The sequence below is a fragment of the Cervus canadensis genome, chromosome 22, assembly GCF_019320065.1.
Source record: "Cervus canadensis isolate Bull #8, Minnesota chromosome 22, ASM1932006v1, whole genome shotgun sequence".
Taxonomy (NCBI): domain Eukaryota; kingdom Metazoa; phylum Chordata; class Mammalia; order Artiodactyla; family Cervidae; genus Cervus; species Cervus canadensis.
Window position 1 is genome coordinate 43,933,837 of NC_057407.1, and position 14,590 is coordinate 43,948,426.

Sequence of the window (14,590 nt, forward strand, 5' to 3'; positions counted from 1 at the left end):
TAGTCAATGAAGCAGAAGTAGATGTTTTCCTGGAATTTTCTTGCTTTTTTCTATGATCCAACAGATGCTGGCAATTTGATCTCTGGTTCCTTTGCCTTTTCAAAATCCAGCTTGAACATCTGGAAGTTCTTGGTTCACACTGTTGAAGCCTGCTTTGGAGAATATGAAGCCTGGCTGATGTACATTGAATATCTTTTTTTTTGGTAAATGCTTATTCATTTTATTTTGGCTGCGTCAGATCCTAGCTGTGGCACATGGGGTCTTCGTTGCAGCGTGCAGGCTTTCACTGTGGCACAGGCGCCTCTTTCTGGTTGTGTTACACGGGCTCATCAGTTGCCATGTGTGGGCTTAGTTGCACCATGGCATAAGGGAGCTTAGTTTCCCCACCAGAGAAAGAACTTGCATCCCCTGCATTGGAAGGTGGATTCTCAACCACTGGACCACCTGGGAAGTCCCTCCACTGAGTATCTTAAGCTTTCTTCATCTTTCTTCTTCTTTCATTTTGCTCTTCTGACTCAGTAATTTCAGATAACCTGTCTTAGGGTTCATGGTTATTTTCTTCTGCTTGAGCAAGTTTGATGTTGAACCCATCTAGTGAACTTCTCAATTTACACTTGATCTTAGCCAAAAGGCCGAGAAGTGATGAACTTCTCAATTTAGTTGTTACATTCTTCAACTCCAGAATTGGTTTAGTTCTCTCTTTTTTTTCCAATAGTTTCTATCTCTTTGTTGATATTTTCACTTTGTTTATTCATCATTTTCCTGATTGTGATTAGTTTTTTTTAATCTGTGTTCTCTTGTAATTCATTAAGCTTCTTTAAGATGATTGTTTTGCATTCTTTGTTATATAATTTATAGATTTCTGTTTCTTTTGGGTCTTTTTTGAGATTTGTTATTTTTCTTTATTATGTTATATTTCCCTGTTTGTGTTCTTGTTAAATTTTGCTGAGATTTGGGCACTTGAAAAAACAGCCACCTCTCCCAATGTTTACAGACTAACTTTGTACAGGCAAAGACCTCCATTAGTCAGCCCAGCTAGAGATTCTGGGAATGTCTCAAACCTTTTCTGGAGATGGTGTCTTTGCTGAATTTGTTCATATAGTTTCCCAGTTAGAGAAGTCTGCTTGTTATTTTTTGAAAAAAGGGTTTGTAATCTCTTGCTCCCTCTGGTGTCTAACTTTAGTATTGCAGTTTCTCTGGTATTTTCAACAATCTCTCCTTTGTTCTCATTGCCCCCGCCCGCCCCAGGCATGCACAGTATGAAGGATCCTCTCCAGAGCTCTGAGCCTAATGAGACAGGAATCAGTTCCCAGGGAAGTCCTTCAATAAGATGGAACATTGAATGTATGTTTCATTTCTCTACTCTTGAAGGAGAAGCCAAGAGTGGATATTTTCTCCCACTTGTGTGAAGTCTTTAGTAGGAGTTTGGTATGACCTTGATCTCAGCTTTCTTGGGCCTGGCAACCCTGCACAAGGAGCTCTCCCAGAAGACGACCTGTTTTCTTTAAAGGGCAAGTCTTTGGCTTTAGCTCAACAGTAGAACTCGAGGTTTCTCTGTTACAAGGTGGAATGATTTTGGTGCTCTCGCAGGAGAAGATGAGCACACATCTTTATACTCTGCCATTTTGAACCAGTCTCACGGGGTGGCATGAGAAAGGACCTCCTATGGCCCCAGGTTTTCTGAAGGCAATTCTTTAATGCATTCACTTTGGTGCTAACTCCCTGCCCCAATCCTTTCCTTTTGTGGGGCTGAATCTCACATTGGCTTTCTTCTGAGTCTCCTTTGGGAGGACCTGCCTTTGTCTCAGGAGACTTGAGCAGCACTTTCCACTCCATAAGCCCTATATCCAGAAGTTCTGGCAAATTCTCTTGTTTTCCAGTCTTGTTCTTTTTAGATTATATATTTTGTCGTTTCAGGAGACCCTGGGGAGGTAGAATAAGACATGTGCATGATCTGCCATTTTAAAATGAAAATCCCTGATTTTTTTCCCCTGAAGGGCTTGATTCAATAATTTTTTCAGTCTCTGTTTCATTAATCATTTATTAATTGGCACTTGGCATTTAATTTATCTGATGATGAGAAGAGGATGCTTTTTTGAAGGACTTTCTTTTATTCAGTGGGCTCTGAATGAAAAGAGGTAACCTTGCAGACTTACCTCTGTAGAAATCAAATTAGCTTTACAGAATTCCAAGGATTTATCTCTATTTGCATTTTCTGTTTCAGCAGAGACAGGGTTTGGGGCACACTGCTACAAACACAGCTGCTGCTGTCGATCATATTATGAATGTTCTAGTTTTTATAAAAATGGTTCCACTCACTCACCTGGCTGCTAGACTCCCAAGAGTCTGACAGCCCTGCCGTGACCACAGGTGAGTGACGTGGTGACGGCAGCCCTTTACTGCTGGCACCAGATAGCGTGTAGCTCCTGAGTGCCAGCTTCCCCTGGTCCTGCCTGCTCCTCTTCCGTTTCCCAGCTGAGACACACTATAATTGTTATTTGAAGCATGTTGTCATGGGTCGCCAACTTCTTTGTATTGGTTAGTTTCAGCATTCTACCCATCTCCCCACCCTGCCCCTCACTTTTTCTTTTCTCCTTTACTTTGTTTAGAATAAAGTTTGTGAGTTTCACTTTAAAGGAAGATAATTGGCAAAGAATCACAATCGTCAACAAAATGTCTTCTCTTTTCACAGACAGGCTATGAAACTCCAGCCCAGCTATTCATTTCGAGGGTGTTTTTCTCAAAACTGAGCAGATTTGTATTTTATCTTAGGCTTTCTTTTATTTATGAAAACAAGTAAAAATAGCTAAAATGCTTTTTACAATTTTTTTTCCTCTGTTCAGTTAGCATAAAATAGTTCCCAGCCTTGAAACAGATTTTCTGTGGGAAAAATATAAATGAGATTTTAAAAATTGATCTTTTGAAACACAGTGCTATAAATGTTATTTAGGTTTCTAGGCTAGACTACAAAAGCTCACTTAATCTATCATGATGCTCAACTTGAATTCTGGATCCTGGTATAAGAACTCAGTAAGAAGGAAGTGGGGTCTAATTTATCCTTTGCTGATCATTCAGACAATGTTGGTTCCTCTCTGCTTCTCTCTCTCTTTTTTTCTATTTGTTTTATTTTTCCAATAAGGAATGATTTGCTTTTCTCTCTTCCCCACAATGAATTTTTATGAACTTTTTATTTTATATTGAAATATGACCTATAAACAGTGTTGTGATAGTTCCAGGTGGACAGCCAAGGGACTAAGCTACACATGTACATGTGTCCATTCTCCCCCAAACTCCTCTCCCATTCAGGCTGCCAGATAACCATCTCTGCTTCTCTTTACCCCTCTTCCTTGAAGCTGGGTCCCTGTGTTGAAGCTACTGTGGTGGTGCCTTCCCCATCACACTTCCTAGTACTCAGGTTTGGTGGGTGGGGGAGTATGCAATGAGAGAGAATGTTTGCTGTGCTGTGCTTAGGCGCACTTAGTTGTGCTTAGTACTCTTTGAAACCCTACGGACAGTTCGCCAATCTCTGTGGGGATTTTCTAGGCAAGAATACTGGAGTGGATTGCCATGCCCTTCTCCAGGGGATCTCCCCAACCCAGGGATCAAACCCAGGTCTCCCACTTTGCAGGCAGTTTCTTTACCAGCTGAGCCACCAGGGAAGCCCAGAATGTCTGCTAACTCCAGCCAATTAAATTAATTAATTTGTGAACAGGGATGCTTCTTAACCCTCCCAGAGTATTTTCACTTTTTAAAGATGCTATGCATTAATCTAAATAAATGTATAATTGGTGGAACTTCTGAAACTGTAGCCAAGTGGGGGAATAATCGACGTTCAGGAAATATTGAGAGATAAGGTGAAAGAAGGCCACCATCAAAGCGACCTGGCCCCACAGCAGTACACTCTGTGTATTTGCAGACTGTACGAACGCACAGTGATTGCTGTCTCCAGCTTCCTGGGCTCGAGGTTAAAAGCCAGACTCTCTGAGCTACAGGTTGTGTGGTTTGGGTCTATTTACTGGGCACATGGGCAGTGGCGACCAGGTGGGTTAGGAGCTGGGCAGAGCCCGTGTAGTTCATCTGTTACATAAGGAGTAGAACCCCTGTGTTCTTTTCCATGTAAGTATTTTTTCCTGTACAAAAATAATGCATGTCTGTTAAAGACTAAAGATAAAGAGATCACCCAAAGTGCCACCATCCAAACAAACTTTCATTATGGAGATGTTGATATTTTTTCCAATCTAGCTAAAAGAATTGGCATTTTTATGTTGTTCTTTGAGACATTCCCCCCCCACCCCGCTGAGGACTGTGATTACCTGTTTTGAGGAAAGGATATTTCCTGATGATTTGCAGTTAGTTCTGTGAAAGAAAAGTGAGGACCCTACATGTGATTCTCACCTGTCCATCCTCGCTTTAAGTATTAAATTGCATATCCTAAGCAATAAATGTCTTTTAAAATTCTTTGGTCTCAAATTTGTTCCCTTCAGTGCCATTGTCCGTCGTGGGTCACCCGTCCCTCCTCGCCAGGGACCGTGCAGGCCCCCTGTTTATGGCTAGCCTTCACCTGGCCCTCATCCTGGCTCTGTTCCTTGGCACTTCTTCCAGAATCTTCAGCTTTGGCTGTTCTCTCCTCTGCCCCAAAGCATCTCTCATGTTTAGGACTTACATCTTTTAAGAGCAAACACCCGGCCAGCCCAGGTCTCCCTCCAGACGGGCCCTCAGCCCTCCTTGGCAGGCAGACTCTCTGAAGCCTGTCGCTGGTCCCTCCCTCCTCCAGCCTCTCCCGCCAGGCTCTTCTCCGCCCTCTGAGTCCTGCCTCTGTGACCACTCCCACCAGGGTCACCAGAGGCTGCTGGTGGTTATCCCCAAACGTTCCTCCTCAGGCTTCATGTAAACTTGACCTTCCAACACCCACCTTGACTGGCTTCTTTCTCTCCACTTTGCATCTGTCATTCCAGAACCTCCTGGTTTCTGCCTGCCCCCGCCTGCTGCTTCTCAGGCTTCTTGCTGACCCCTCCCCTTTGTCTGTCATTCATGTTTCGGCTCCCCAACTTCCATCCTCCGCCATCATCTTGCTGCATCTCATCTGTTCTCCCTCACTGCACAGCCTTGGGCAACTCATCCATTCCCGTGGCTTCATTGCCCACTTGCACACACATCGGTGATCCCAGGTCTCTGCCTTCAGCCCTCCCGCGAACTTGAGACCCATCTATCACACTGCATGCTGATGTCTATCTCCATTTAGACACTCCCCCAAATAGCTAAAAATCTAGAGCCCGTGCAGACCCCTCCTCCCCTTCAACTGCCCCTCGTCCTGGGCTTATCATTTGAGTGCACGCGTCAAGGGGACCTGGTGAGTCTCCTGCTGACGAGCCCCGCAGTGATTCCTTGAGCTGCAGCCCCACTGCTCTCCCGCACATTCCGGTTGCCCTGCTGACTTGCCTGTGCTTGCACATTTGTTCACTCCCCTCATCACAGACGGAGAAGTCTGATGGAGTCATCCCGCATTCCTGCCTTCAGCGCCGCCTCACTCTGCCAGGTTGCACAGCTCCTATGTCCCTTGGCTCCCGGTTGCCTCTGCAGCCCCTCTCTCCTCAGCACCCCCAGGCCTTTGTGTGTGTATCCTCTCTCTGGAAACACTTCAGCCCCCTTCTCCTTGCCTCGATAATTCCTTCTCACCCATCGGGTCTCTGCTCAAACTCACTTCCTTCAGGGAACCCTCTCTGACCTAGTGAAAGCTGGGATTCTTGCTGGTCCAAGTGCCCCTGGTCCCAGTGTAGACCCAGCAGTAACATGCCCACGTGACAACGTGGTGGCCTGTCTTTACTCATCTCCCCACCTAGACTGGGAGCCAGAACATCTTCTCTTTCGCTGCAGTGTTAAGGACACTAGTCGTGAACAGAGGGGATGCACCCAGGGCTGCTTCCCTGCTGGCTTTCAGTGGTGCCAGGGGCCGGGGGAGAATGCTCGGCTGTGTGGCTTGTGGAGGCTCTTCAAGAGCGTGACCCTGGACCTGTTCAGTGGGAAGTTAAAAGCTTGAAATAAGTAGGTCTACTGGGAACCTATGCTGAAAATATAATTCCAAAGAAAATGCTTTCTCTGCATATGGGCTTTTTTTAAATACGGTATTTTTAGGAAAGTAAACTGTAGAGTTGTTGGTCAGTTGCTAAGTCGTGTCTGACTCTTTGTGACCCCATGGACTACAACATGCCAGGCTTCCGTGTCCTTCACTATCTCCCAGAGTTTGCTCAAACTCATGTCCATTGAGTCAGTGATGCCATCCAACCATCTCATCCTCTGCTGCCCTCTTATCCTGCCTTCAGTCTTTTCCAGCATCAGGGTCTTTTCCAGTGAGTCGGCTCTCACATCAGGGGGCCAAAGTATTGGAGCTTCAGCATCTGCCCTTCCAGTGAATACCCAGGACTGATCTCCTTCAGGATGGACTGGTTGGATCTCCTTGCAGTCCAAGGGACTCTCAAGAGCTTTCTCCAGCACCACAGTTTGAAAGCAGCAAATCTTTGGTGCTCAGCCTTCTTTACTGCCCTACTCTCATATCCATACATGAATACTAGAAAAACCATAGCTTTGACTATACGGACCTTTGTCAGCAAAGTGATGTCTCTGCTTTTAATATGCTGTCTAGGTTTGTCATAGCTTTTCTTTCAAGGAGCAAGCGTCTCTTAATTTCATGGCTGCAGTCACAGTCCACAGTGATTTTTGGGGTCCAAAAAAATAAAGTCTGTTACTGTTTCCATTTTTACCCTATCTATATGCCATGAAGTGAAGAGACCAGATGCCATGATCTTAATTTTTTGAGTTGAGTTTTAGCCACCTTTTTCACTCTCCTCTTTTACTTTCATCGAGGCTCTTTTGTTCCTCTTCACTTTCTGCCATTAAGGTGGTGTCATCTGCATATCTGAGGTTATTGATATTTCTCCCAGCAGTCTTGATTCCCGCTTATGATTCATCCAGCCTGGTATTTTACATCATGAACTCTGCATATAAGTTAAATAAGCAAAATGACAATATACAGCCTTGACATAATCCTTGCCCAATTTTGAACCAGTCCTTTGTACCATGTCTGGTTCTAACTGTTGCTTCTTGACCTGCATACAGGTTTCTCAGGAGGCAGGTCAGGTGGTCTGGTATTCTCATCTCTTTCAGAATTGTCCAGTTTGTTGTGATTCATACAGTCAAAGGCTTTCACTTAGTGAAGCAGATGTTTTTCTGGAATTTTCTTGATTTTTCTATGATCCAACAGACATTGGCAGTTTGATCTCTAATTCCTCTGCCTTTTCAAAATCCAGCTTGCACATCTGGAAGTTCTCAGTTCCTGTACTGTTGAAGCCTCAGTTCAGTTCAGTCCGACTCTTTGTGATCTCATGGACTACAGCACGCCAGGCTTCCCTGTCCATCACCAATTCCTAGAGCTTACTCAAACTCATGTCCATTGAGTCGGTGATGCCATCCAACCATCTCATCCTCTGTCATCCCCTTCTCCTTTCCTTCAGTCTTTCCCAGCATCAGGGTCTTTTACAGTGAGTCAATTCTTTGCATCAGGTGGCCAAAGTATTGGAGTTTCAGCTTCAGCATCAGTCCTTCCAATGAATATTCAGGACTGATTTCCCTTTGGATGGACTGGTTGGATCTCCTTGCAGTCCAAGGGACTCTCAAGAGTCTTCTCCAACACCACAGTTCAAAAGCATCAATTCTTCGGTGCTCAGCTTTCTTTAAAGTCCAACTGTCACATCCATATATGACTACTGGAAAAACCATAGCTCTGACTAGATGGACCTTTGTTGGCAAAGTAATGTATTTGCTTTTTAATATGCTGTCTAGTTTGGTCATAGCTTTACAGTATAAAAAGACAAAAAGATAGGACATGTTGAAGACTAGCTTGAAGGATTTTGAACATTATCTTGCTAGCATGTGAAAGGAGTGCAATTGTGCAGTAGTTTGAGCATTCTTTGGCATTGCCTTTCTTTGAGCTTGGAATGAAAACTGACCTTTTCCAATCCTGTGGCCACTGCTGAGTTTTCCAAGTTTGCTGACACATTGAGTGCAGCACTTTCACAGCATCAGCTTTTAGGATTTGAAATAGCTCAGCTGAAGTTCCATCACCTCCACTAGCTTTGTTTATAGTAATACTTTCTAAGGCCCACTTGACTTCATGCTCCAGAACGTCTGACTCTAGGTGAGTGACCACACCATCATGTTTATCCAAGTCATTAAGATCTTTTTTGTACAGTTCTTCTGTGTATTCTTGCCACCTCTTCTTCATCTCTTCTGCTTCTGTTAGGTCCATACCATTTCTGTACTTTATTGTGCCCATCTTTACATGAAATGTTCCCTTGGTATCTCTGATTTTCCTGAAGAGATCTTTAGTCTTTCCCATTCCATTGTTTTCCTCTGTTTCTTTGCATTTTTCACTTAGTAAGGCTTTGTTATCTCTTCTTGCATCCTTCATTTAAGAAAGCTGTCTTATCTCTCCTTGCTATACTTTGGAAGTCTGCACTCAGATGGATATATCTTTCCCTTTCTCCTTTGAGTGATTCACTATAGAAACACAAAGGTTGTTGCTATGTAAGTGTGTTAACCATGTTAAAATGACTTCCTGTTTTAACTAGTATTGTCTAATCAATATCAAGTTCTTTTCAATTCAAGAGAGTTTTATGGACATTTCATATGGAAAGCATGAGGACCAAGGTCTGTGGCAGCCTTTCCCGGTCACCCAGTAGCTGGTCCTGGTTCCCAAAGAAGAGTTGACACATCTCACAACTCCCCTGTGTGCAAGGGAAGACCTCAGCAGGGTCTTCTTTCTGTAATTCCTACTGAGACTCCAAAGAAGAGAAAATAGGGACAGATTTGTTAGGAGAAATGGAACAGGGCCCATGACTGGATCATAGTGGAGCTCTGGCAACCTGATGACACACCACACCATTTCTAAAAAATAGAGGCGATTTCCTGTCTTAGCTCTTCTGCTAAAGAGATTAAGTCTTATATAAAATTTTATCTCCGTAGTCCAGTAGAATGAAATAATGACACAGTATAGCTCTTTCTGAATTATTCATTTCTTATTTGTAGATTATATCCAGGTTCCTGTTAATTCACTTAGTTCAGAATTGCAACACATGATATCATCTGTTTTATTTCCTTGTTTTCACATTGCAGACACCTAGTCAGTGTCTTCCAGTGCCTTCTTTGGCCATGACAGTCACATTTCAGAGAAGACTACCCTTCCCTAGACCACTCCAGACCTCCTGTTAATGCCAGGCAGTCCCTGGCCTGCCCTGGGCTTCTGCCGGTTTTCAAGTCTTTGTATTGAATTATTGCTTGTTCTGGCATGATGCTGATTTTCTCCATTATTTCATGCTTCTCCCCGGAGATAGCCACATGTTATTTATCCTTCATCCCCCTTTTGAAAATATAAGAGTAAAGAGTTCACTTATTTTTTTTAACCATCTTTTCTGCTAATTATTCAGTGCAACATATCTTAGAGGCTGTTCCCTCTCCTTCACTGATTTTTGAATTTTTATTTTACAGCCTTTGATATTTACTAATTCATGCCATCATGAAAGAGGCAACTTTACTCTTATGACCCTCTGGCTTCTGTGGGTGTTGGCCCTGGGTCACAAGATGATGGCAGCATTAGAGAAACAGAGTCGAGGCTGCACGTCTGAGCAGCAGACTTACCAGGGGAAGCGGTCCTGCTGGCTTCCTTTCTCTGTCCTTTCTGCAGAGAAAGAAGCACAATCACAAACCTCATGTGATTATTTTAGAGAACCTCTATATGGCGTTGGTAGAGAAGAGAAATAAAATAGCCAGGTTCTAAGTTTCCCGTGTTATAAGGGGAAAGGACATACTCTACCTGTCTGTGTTCTGCCTCACAGTATATGGAGTCTGCAGCATAAAGTAGTACATTAGTCAATCAGCTCATCAATGCTCTTTGATTGTCATTTCATGAAAGACACTGTACCAGACACTGTTGGGGAAGCAGAGGATTCAAGGCACCTGCTGTTTAAGGCACATGCTTGTTTCCTGTAGCTCAGCCTGAAGCACAGCAGAGAGGAGGGTGTGGTTACACAAAGAGAAACATTTGACTCTGCACATGTGGCACCCTAAATATACTGGGAATTAAGACACAAGTAGAAAAGTGCATTTTGTAGTAGACTTTTTTTTTTTTTTTTGTAGTAGACTTTTAAGAACAAACTTTTTTTTTTTTTTTTTTTTCCAGTGGGTTTTGTCATACATTGATATGAATCAGCCATGGATTTACATGTATTCCCAATCCCGATCCACCCTCCTAAGAACAAACTTTATTTTTCATTGAGCCTAGCATATGGTATCATTGTAAGGGAATAACTGATTTTAAAATAAGAAGGCAAAGTAAGTCAGTAATGATTGAGTGGCCGCAGTATGGTGAATTAAATAGAAGTTATGGACCTGGGTGATGTGTGGTTCATCACAGGCCAGTAGTTAGAAGTGACCCAAGATTAATGAGCAGGATCACAGTGTTTAGGTGCTAATTGGTCTCCTTGCCCACGTGGTCCAGTGTGTCCCAGCAACGTGCGCTCTTTCTTTTCAGCACACGCTCCTGGCTTTGAAGTTCATCCTTGCATTTGCCATACCTGATAAGCCACGGCATATCCAGATGAAACTGGCCAGATTGGAGTTTGAATCTTTGGAGGCACTCAAGCAGCAGGTAAGGGCAGCTGTCCTGAAAATAAGAATGTGTATCTTTAGCAAATGCCAGGAGACGTAAATCGGAGAATTTATGCTCAGCACTTCCTGCAGCCTTGAAGTTAACCAGTTTAAGTAAGTATAGAAGATTCCAGTTCATCTTCTTTAGTTTGTATTTGGATACAGTTGATGAAGAACGTTTCATTAGTTTCAGGTTCTCAGCTAAGTGATTCAGTTATACACATGCATGTATCCGTTCCTTTTCAGATTCTTTAAGTTCTTACAGAATGCTGAGCACGCTTCCCTGTGCTGCACAGTATAGGTCCTTGTTGGATTTGTATTTCAAATATAGCAATGTGTATATTTCAGTCCCCAAACTCCCTATTTACGCCTGCCCCCATACCTTTCCCCTTTGGGAACCATAAGTTTGTTTTCTGTGTCTGTGAGCCTGTTTCTCATTTTTACAAATAAGTTAACTTGTTTTTGTTTTTTTTTTAAGATTACATGTATAAGGGATACCACATGATATTTGTCTTTGTCTCGCTTACTTCACTCAGAATGATAATCTCCAGGTCAATCCATGTTGCTGTGAGTGGCATTATTTCATTCTTTTTAATGGCTAAGAAATATTCCATTGTGTATGTGTACCTCAACTTCTTTATCCATTCATTTGTCGATGAATATCTAGGTTGCTTCCATTCCTAGCTATTGTGAGTAGTGCTGCTATGAACACTGGGGTACATGTGTACCCATATACATGGGTATATGCCCAGCAGTGGGATTGTTGGGTCGTGTGGTGGTTTTATTCCTAGTTTTTTAAGGAATCTCCATACCATCTTCCTTAGAGGTTGTATCAGTTTGCATGCCCGCCAACAGTGCAAGAGGATTCCCTTTTCTCCACACCCTTTCCAGCATTTATTGTTTGTAGATTTTTCGATGATGGCCATTCTGACCCGTGTGAGGTAATAACACCTCATTGTAGTTTTGACTTGCATTTCTCTAATAACGAGAAATGTTGACACCTTTCCATGTGTTTATTAGATTAGCCATCTGTATGTCTTTGGAGAAATGTTTGTTTCAGTCTTCTGCCCACTTTTTTCTTCGATTGTTTGTCTTTCTGGTATTGAGCTGAATGAGCTGCTTGTATATTTTGGAGATTAATCCTTGGTCATTTGTTTCATTTGCTACTATTTTCTCTAATTCTGAGGGTTGGCTAATAATAATTGTAATGATCAGTCAGACCAGAAGAAAATTTAAATACTTATCTTGAGACTTCTGTTCATAGGAAATTTTAAAGTCTTCTTAAGTTTCCATTTTGAGCATAAAATTCTTACAGCAAAGTATTAAAACGATTGATAAAGACTTTCAAGCAAAAAAATATTTGATTAGGGTAAGATTCTTTGGAAGAAGTGGAAAGAAAATAGTACTTCAAAGAAGGAGAAAAGGAAAAACAAAATTTTTACTTATCATTAGAATTATATTTGTGTCTCTTGAATTGATAGTGGTGGATGTCACATCACTATAATGTTAAGCATTTCTTGGATATCTTTAAAAGAGTGACCTTAGAGTTTACTTTTAAAATGTCAATATTCACAGTATGTTAGAAAATATATTTTGCAGCTATCTTAATTTATGACTAAATATTAGATGTCAGCTTAAAATTGTATGGGAGGGCATTTGGCATTCAAAACTTTTAGGGGTGATGTAAGCAGAAATTGTTTTAATTGAACAGCATTGTCTGTGGAAGAGTTTTGGTAAATCAGGTTTCTCCACTGATTCCATTTCTAGTGACGTTTTATAGACTGGGGCAGGCTGACTGTGTACACACCTTTCCTCCAGGTCAAGGAGGTCTCATTTCATGTTTGTTAAGCTTTCTTCTCCTCTCACTTAGGATTTCACCCTGCCATGAATTTGTTCTAAAAAGCAAAGGGTCTTTCTCAATGCTGGAGATGACTAACACGTCTCATGTTACTAAACGTATTTACCTGAAAGTCCTACTTTAGATCTGTCATGTTTGCTTTGGAGGGATTGATGGATATTAGTGTTTACTACGGATGTGACTAAGTGATGTCCCCAGTCCTCTCGGCTCCTGGATTCACCTTCAGATACTCCCTAGCTGACAGTAAAGCAAAGTCCAAAGTCAAAGATGAGTTTGGTTTACGCTCACTCTTCATTGAGAAGTGAAACATTAACCAAAAGTCTGTCTATTATTTAAAAAGATGAAAAAAAATCTAAGTGATTTTAAGTCTGTCTGAGGTCCTTTCTCCTGAGGACATAGACATGATTCTCTGATTAACATCCCCTTTCTAAGGAAACGTGATTTTGCTGTTGATTTTACTGTTAAGTTTCTGGTGGAACAGAGATATCCAGAAGGTGTTGACTGTGTGTGTGTGTGTGTGTGTGCGTGCGCACGCACACGCATGTGTGTGTGTTCACACGTGCTCAGTTGTGTCCGACTCTTTGCAGTTCCATGGACTGTAGCCCTCCAGGCTCCTCTGTCCTTTGGGATCTTTCTGACCCAGGGATTGAACCCCCATCTCCTGCGTCTCCTGCGTTGGCAGGTTGAATTCTTTACCACTGAGCCCCCTGGGAAGCCTGTTGACTCAGTATGTTTATAAATGCCTCCACAGAGGGTGTTCTGGCTTGCCCTGAAGGTGACATCATCCGTGCAGATGCAGCTCCAGTGTCCTGGATCCAGGTAGGGACGGAGCCATGTTGAGTACTCGTGGTTTCCTAGGGCCTTGACTACAAACCCAGGAAAAGCATCCTTCCCCCCACCTCCCATCCCTGCTGGTTTTTGTTAAAATTATAATCTGAGACTAAAAACCGTCCAGAGTACAACCTGGGAAGAAGGTGCTCTCTTGTCTCTTTCTGGCCCAGGGCTTTGCTGTGTGGTTGACGCCGCTGCCTGGGTCACCCACGCTCACGCTGCTGCCAGTGGAGACAGAGATTTTCATCATGTTTCCTCTTTCGTCTTACTGTGCACAGGTTCTGAACGGTCATAGGTGTGGAAGGTCACCCATTCTGTGCTTTTCAGAAACTCTGATTCAGTGGCATGTCTTTAGTTTACTTGCTCAACTAGTGTCATTTCTAGGATATAGAGTTTTTCTTTTTCTTTTTCACTCTGACGTTTAACTGTGTGCTTTGTAAACAAGCGGAGTTTCACCTCACTGGGCTGTTTCTGTGGACTAAAGGCAGAGAGGAGGCCTTCTGCCACATCTTCTGGTCAGTTGGGCCCCGATCAGAAGTGGAGTCATGGAAAACGTATTTAAGAATAAGTCTCATTAATGCCTAGCCTGTCCCCAGACTCTGTCACTGTTAAGTGACCAGAAATTGACAACAGACTTGTCAGTAGGAAAGATTATTCATGAATAATTATTATATTGTGTTTAATTTATATTCCAATTGCTACTTTTCAATTCCATTCCCATTTTATGGACAAAACGTGATTGAGAAATTTAAGTCATTGGACAGTTCTTTTTTTATATGTAATTTTATTTATTTTATTTTTGGCTGTGCTAGGAGGTTTCTTGCTGCACAGACTTTTCTCTAGTTGCCGAGAGCGGGGCCTACTCTGTAATTGTAGAGCGCGGGCTTCTCATCCCAGTGGCTTCTCTTGTTGTGGAGCACAGGCTCTAGGGTGCATGGGCTTCAGTAGTTGCAGCTCTCAAATTCTGGAGCACGGGCTTCATTGCTCTGCAGAATGTGGGGGTCTACACGGATCAGGGATCAAACCTGTGTCTCCTGCATTGGCAGGCAGATTCTTTACCACTGAGCCACCGGGGAAACCCTGGAAAGTTCTTATAGTGGGCTGTACATCTTGAAAGTAACACTTTAAAAAATGCATGTGTTAGGAATTCCCTGGTGGTCCAGTGGTTAGGACTCCGTGCTTTCACTACCTAGGCTTCAGCCC

At 42.8% G+C, this 14,590-nt stretch overlaps 1 protein-coding gene across 5 annotated transcripts in view; it reads left to right on the forward strand.

The window, feature by feature from the left end:
* Positions 1–14,590, forward strand: part of ANO10 (anoctamin 10) — a 255,784-nt gene that overhangs the window by 190,811 nt on the left and 50,383 nt on the right. For 4 of the 5 annotated variants that reach the window (XR_006264391.1, XM_043442100.1, XM_043442099.1 and 1 more), the window contains one exon: positions 10,583–10,699. The exons of the other annotated variant lie outside the window; for it this stretch is intronic. Coding sequence is in view for 3 of the 4 variants with exons in the window: in XM_043442100.1 (XP_043298035.1) it covers positions 10,583–10,699 (117 nt within the window). In the remaining variant the exon portion in view is untranslated. The remainder of the gene's footprint in view (positions 1–10,582; positions 10,700–14,590) is intronic. 5 annotated transcript variants of the gene reach the window in all.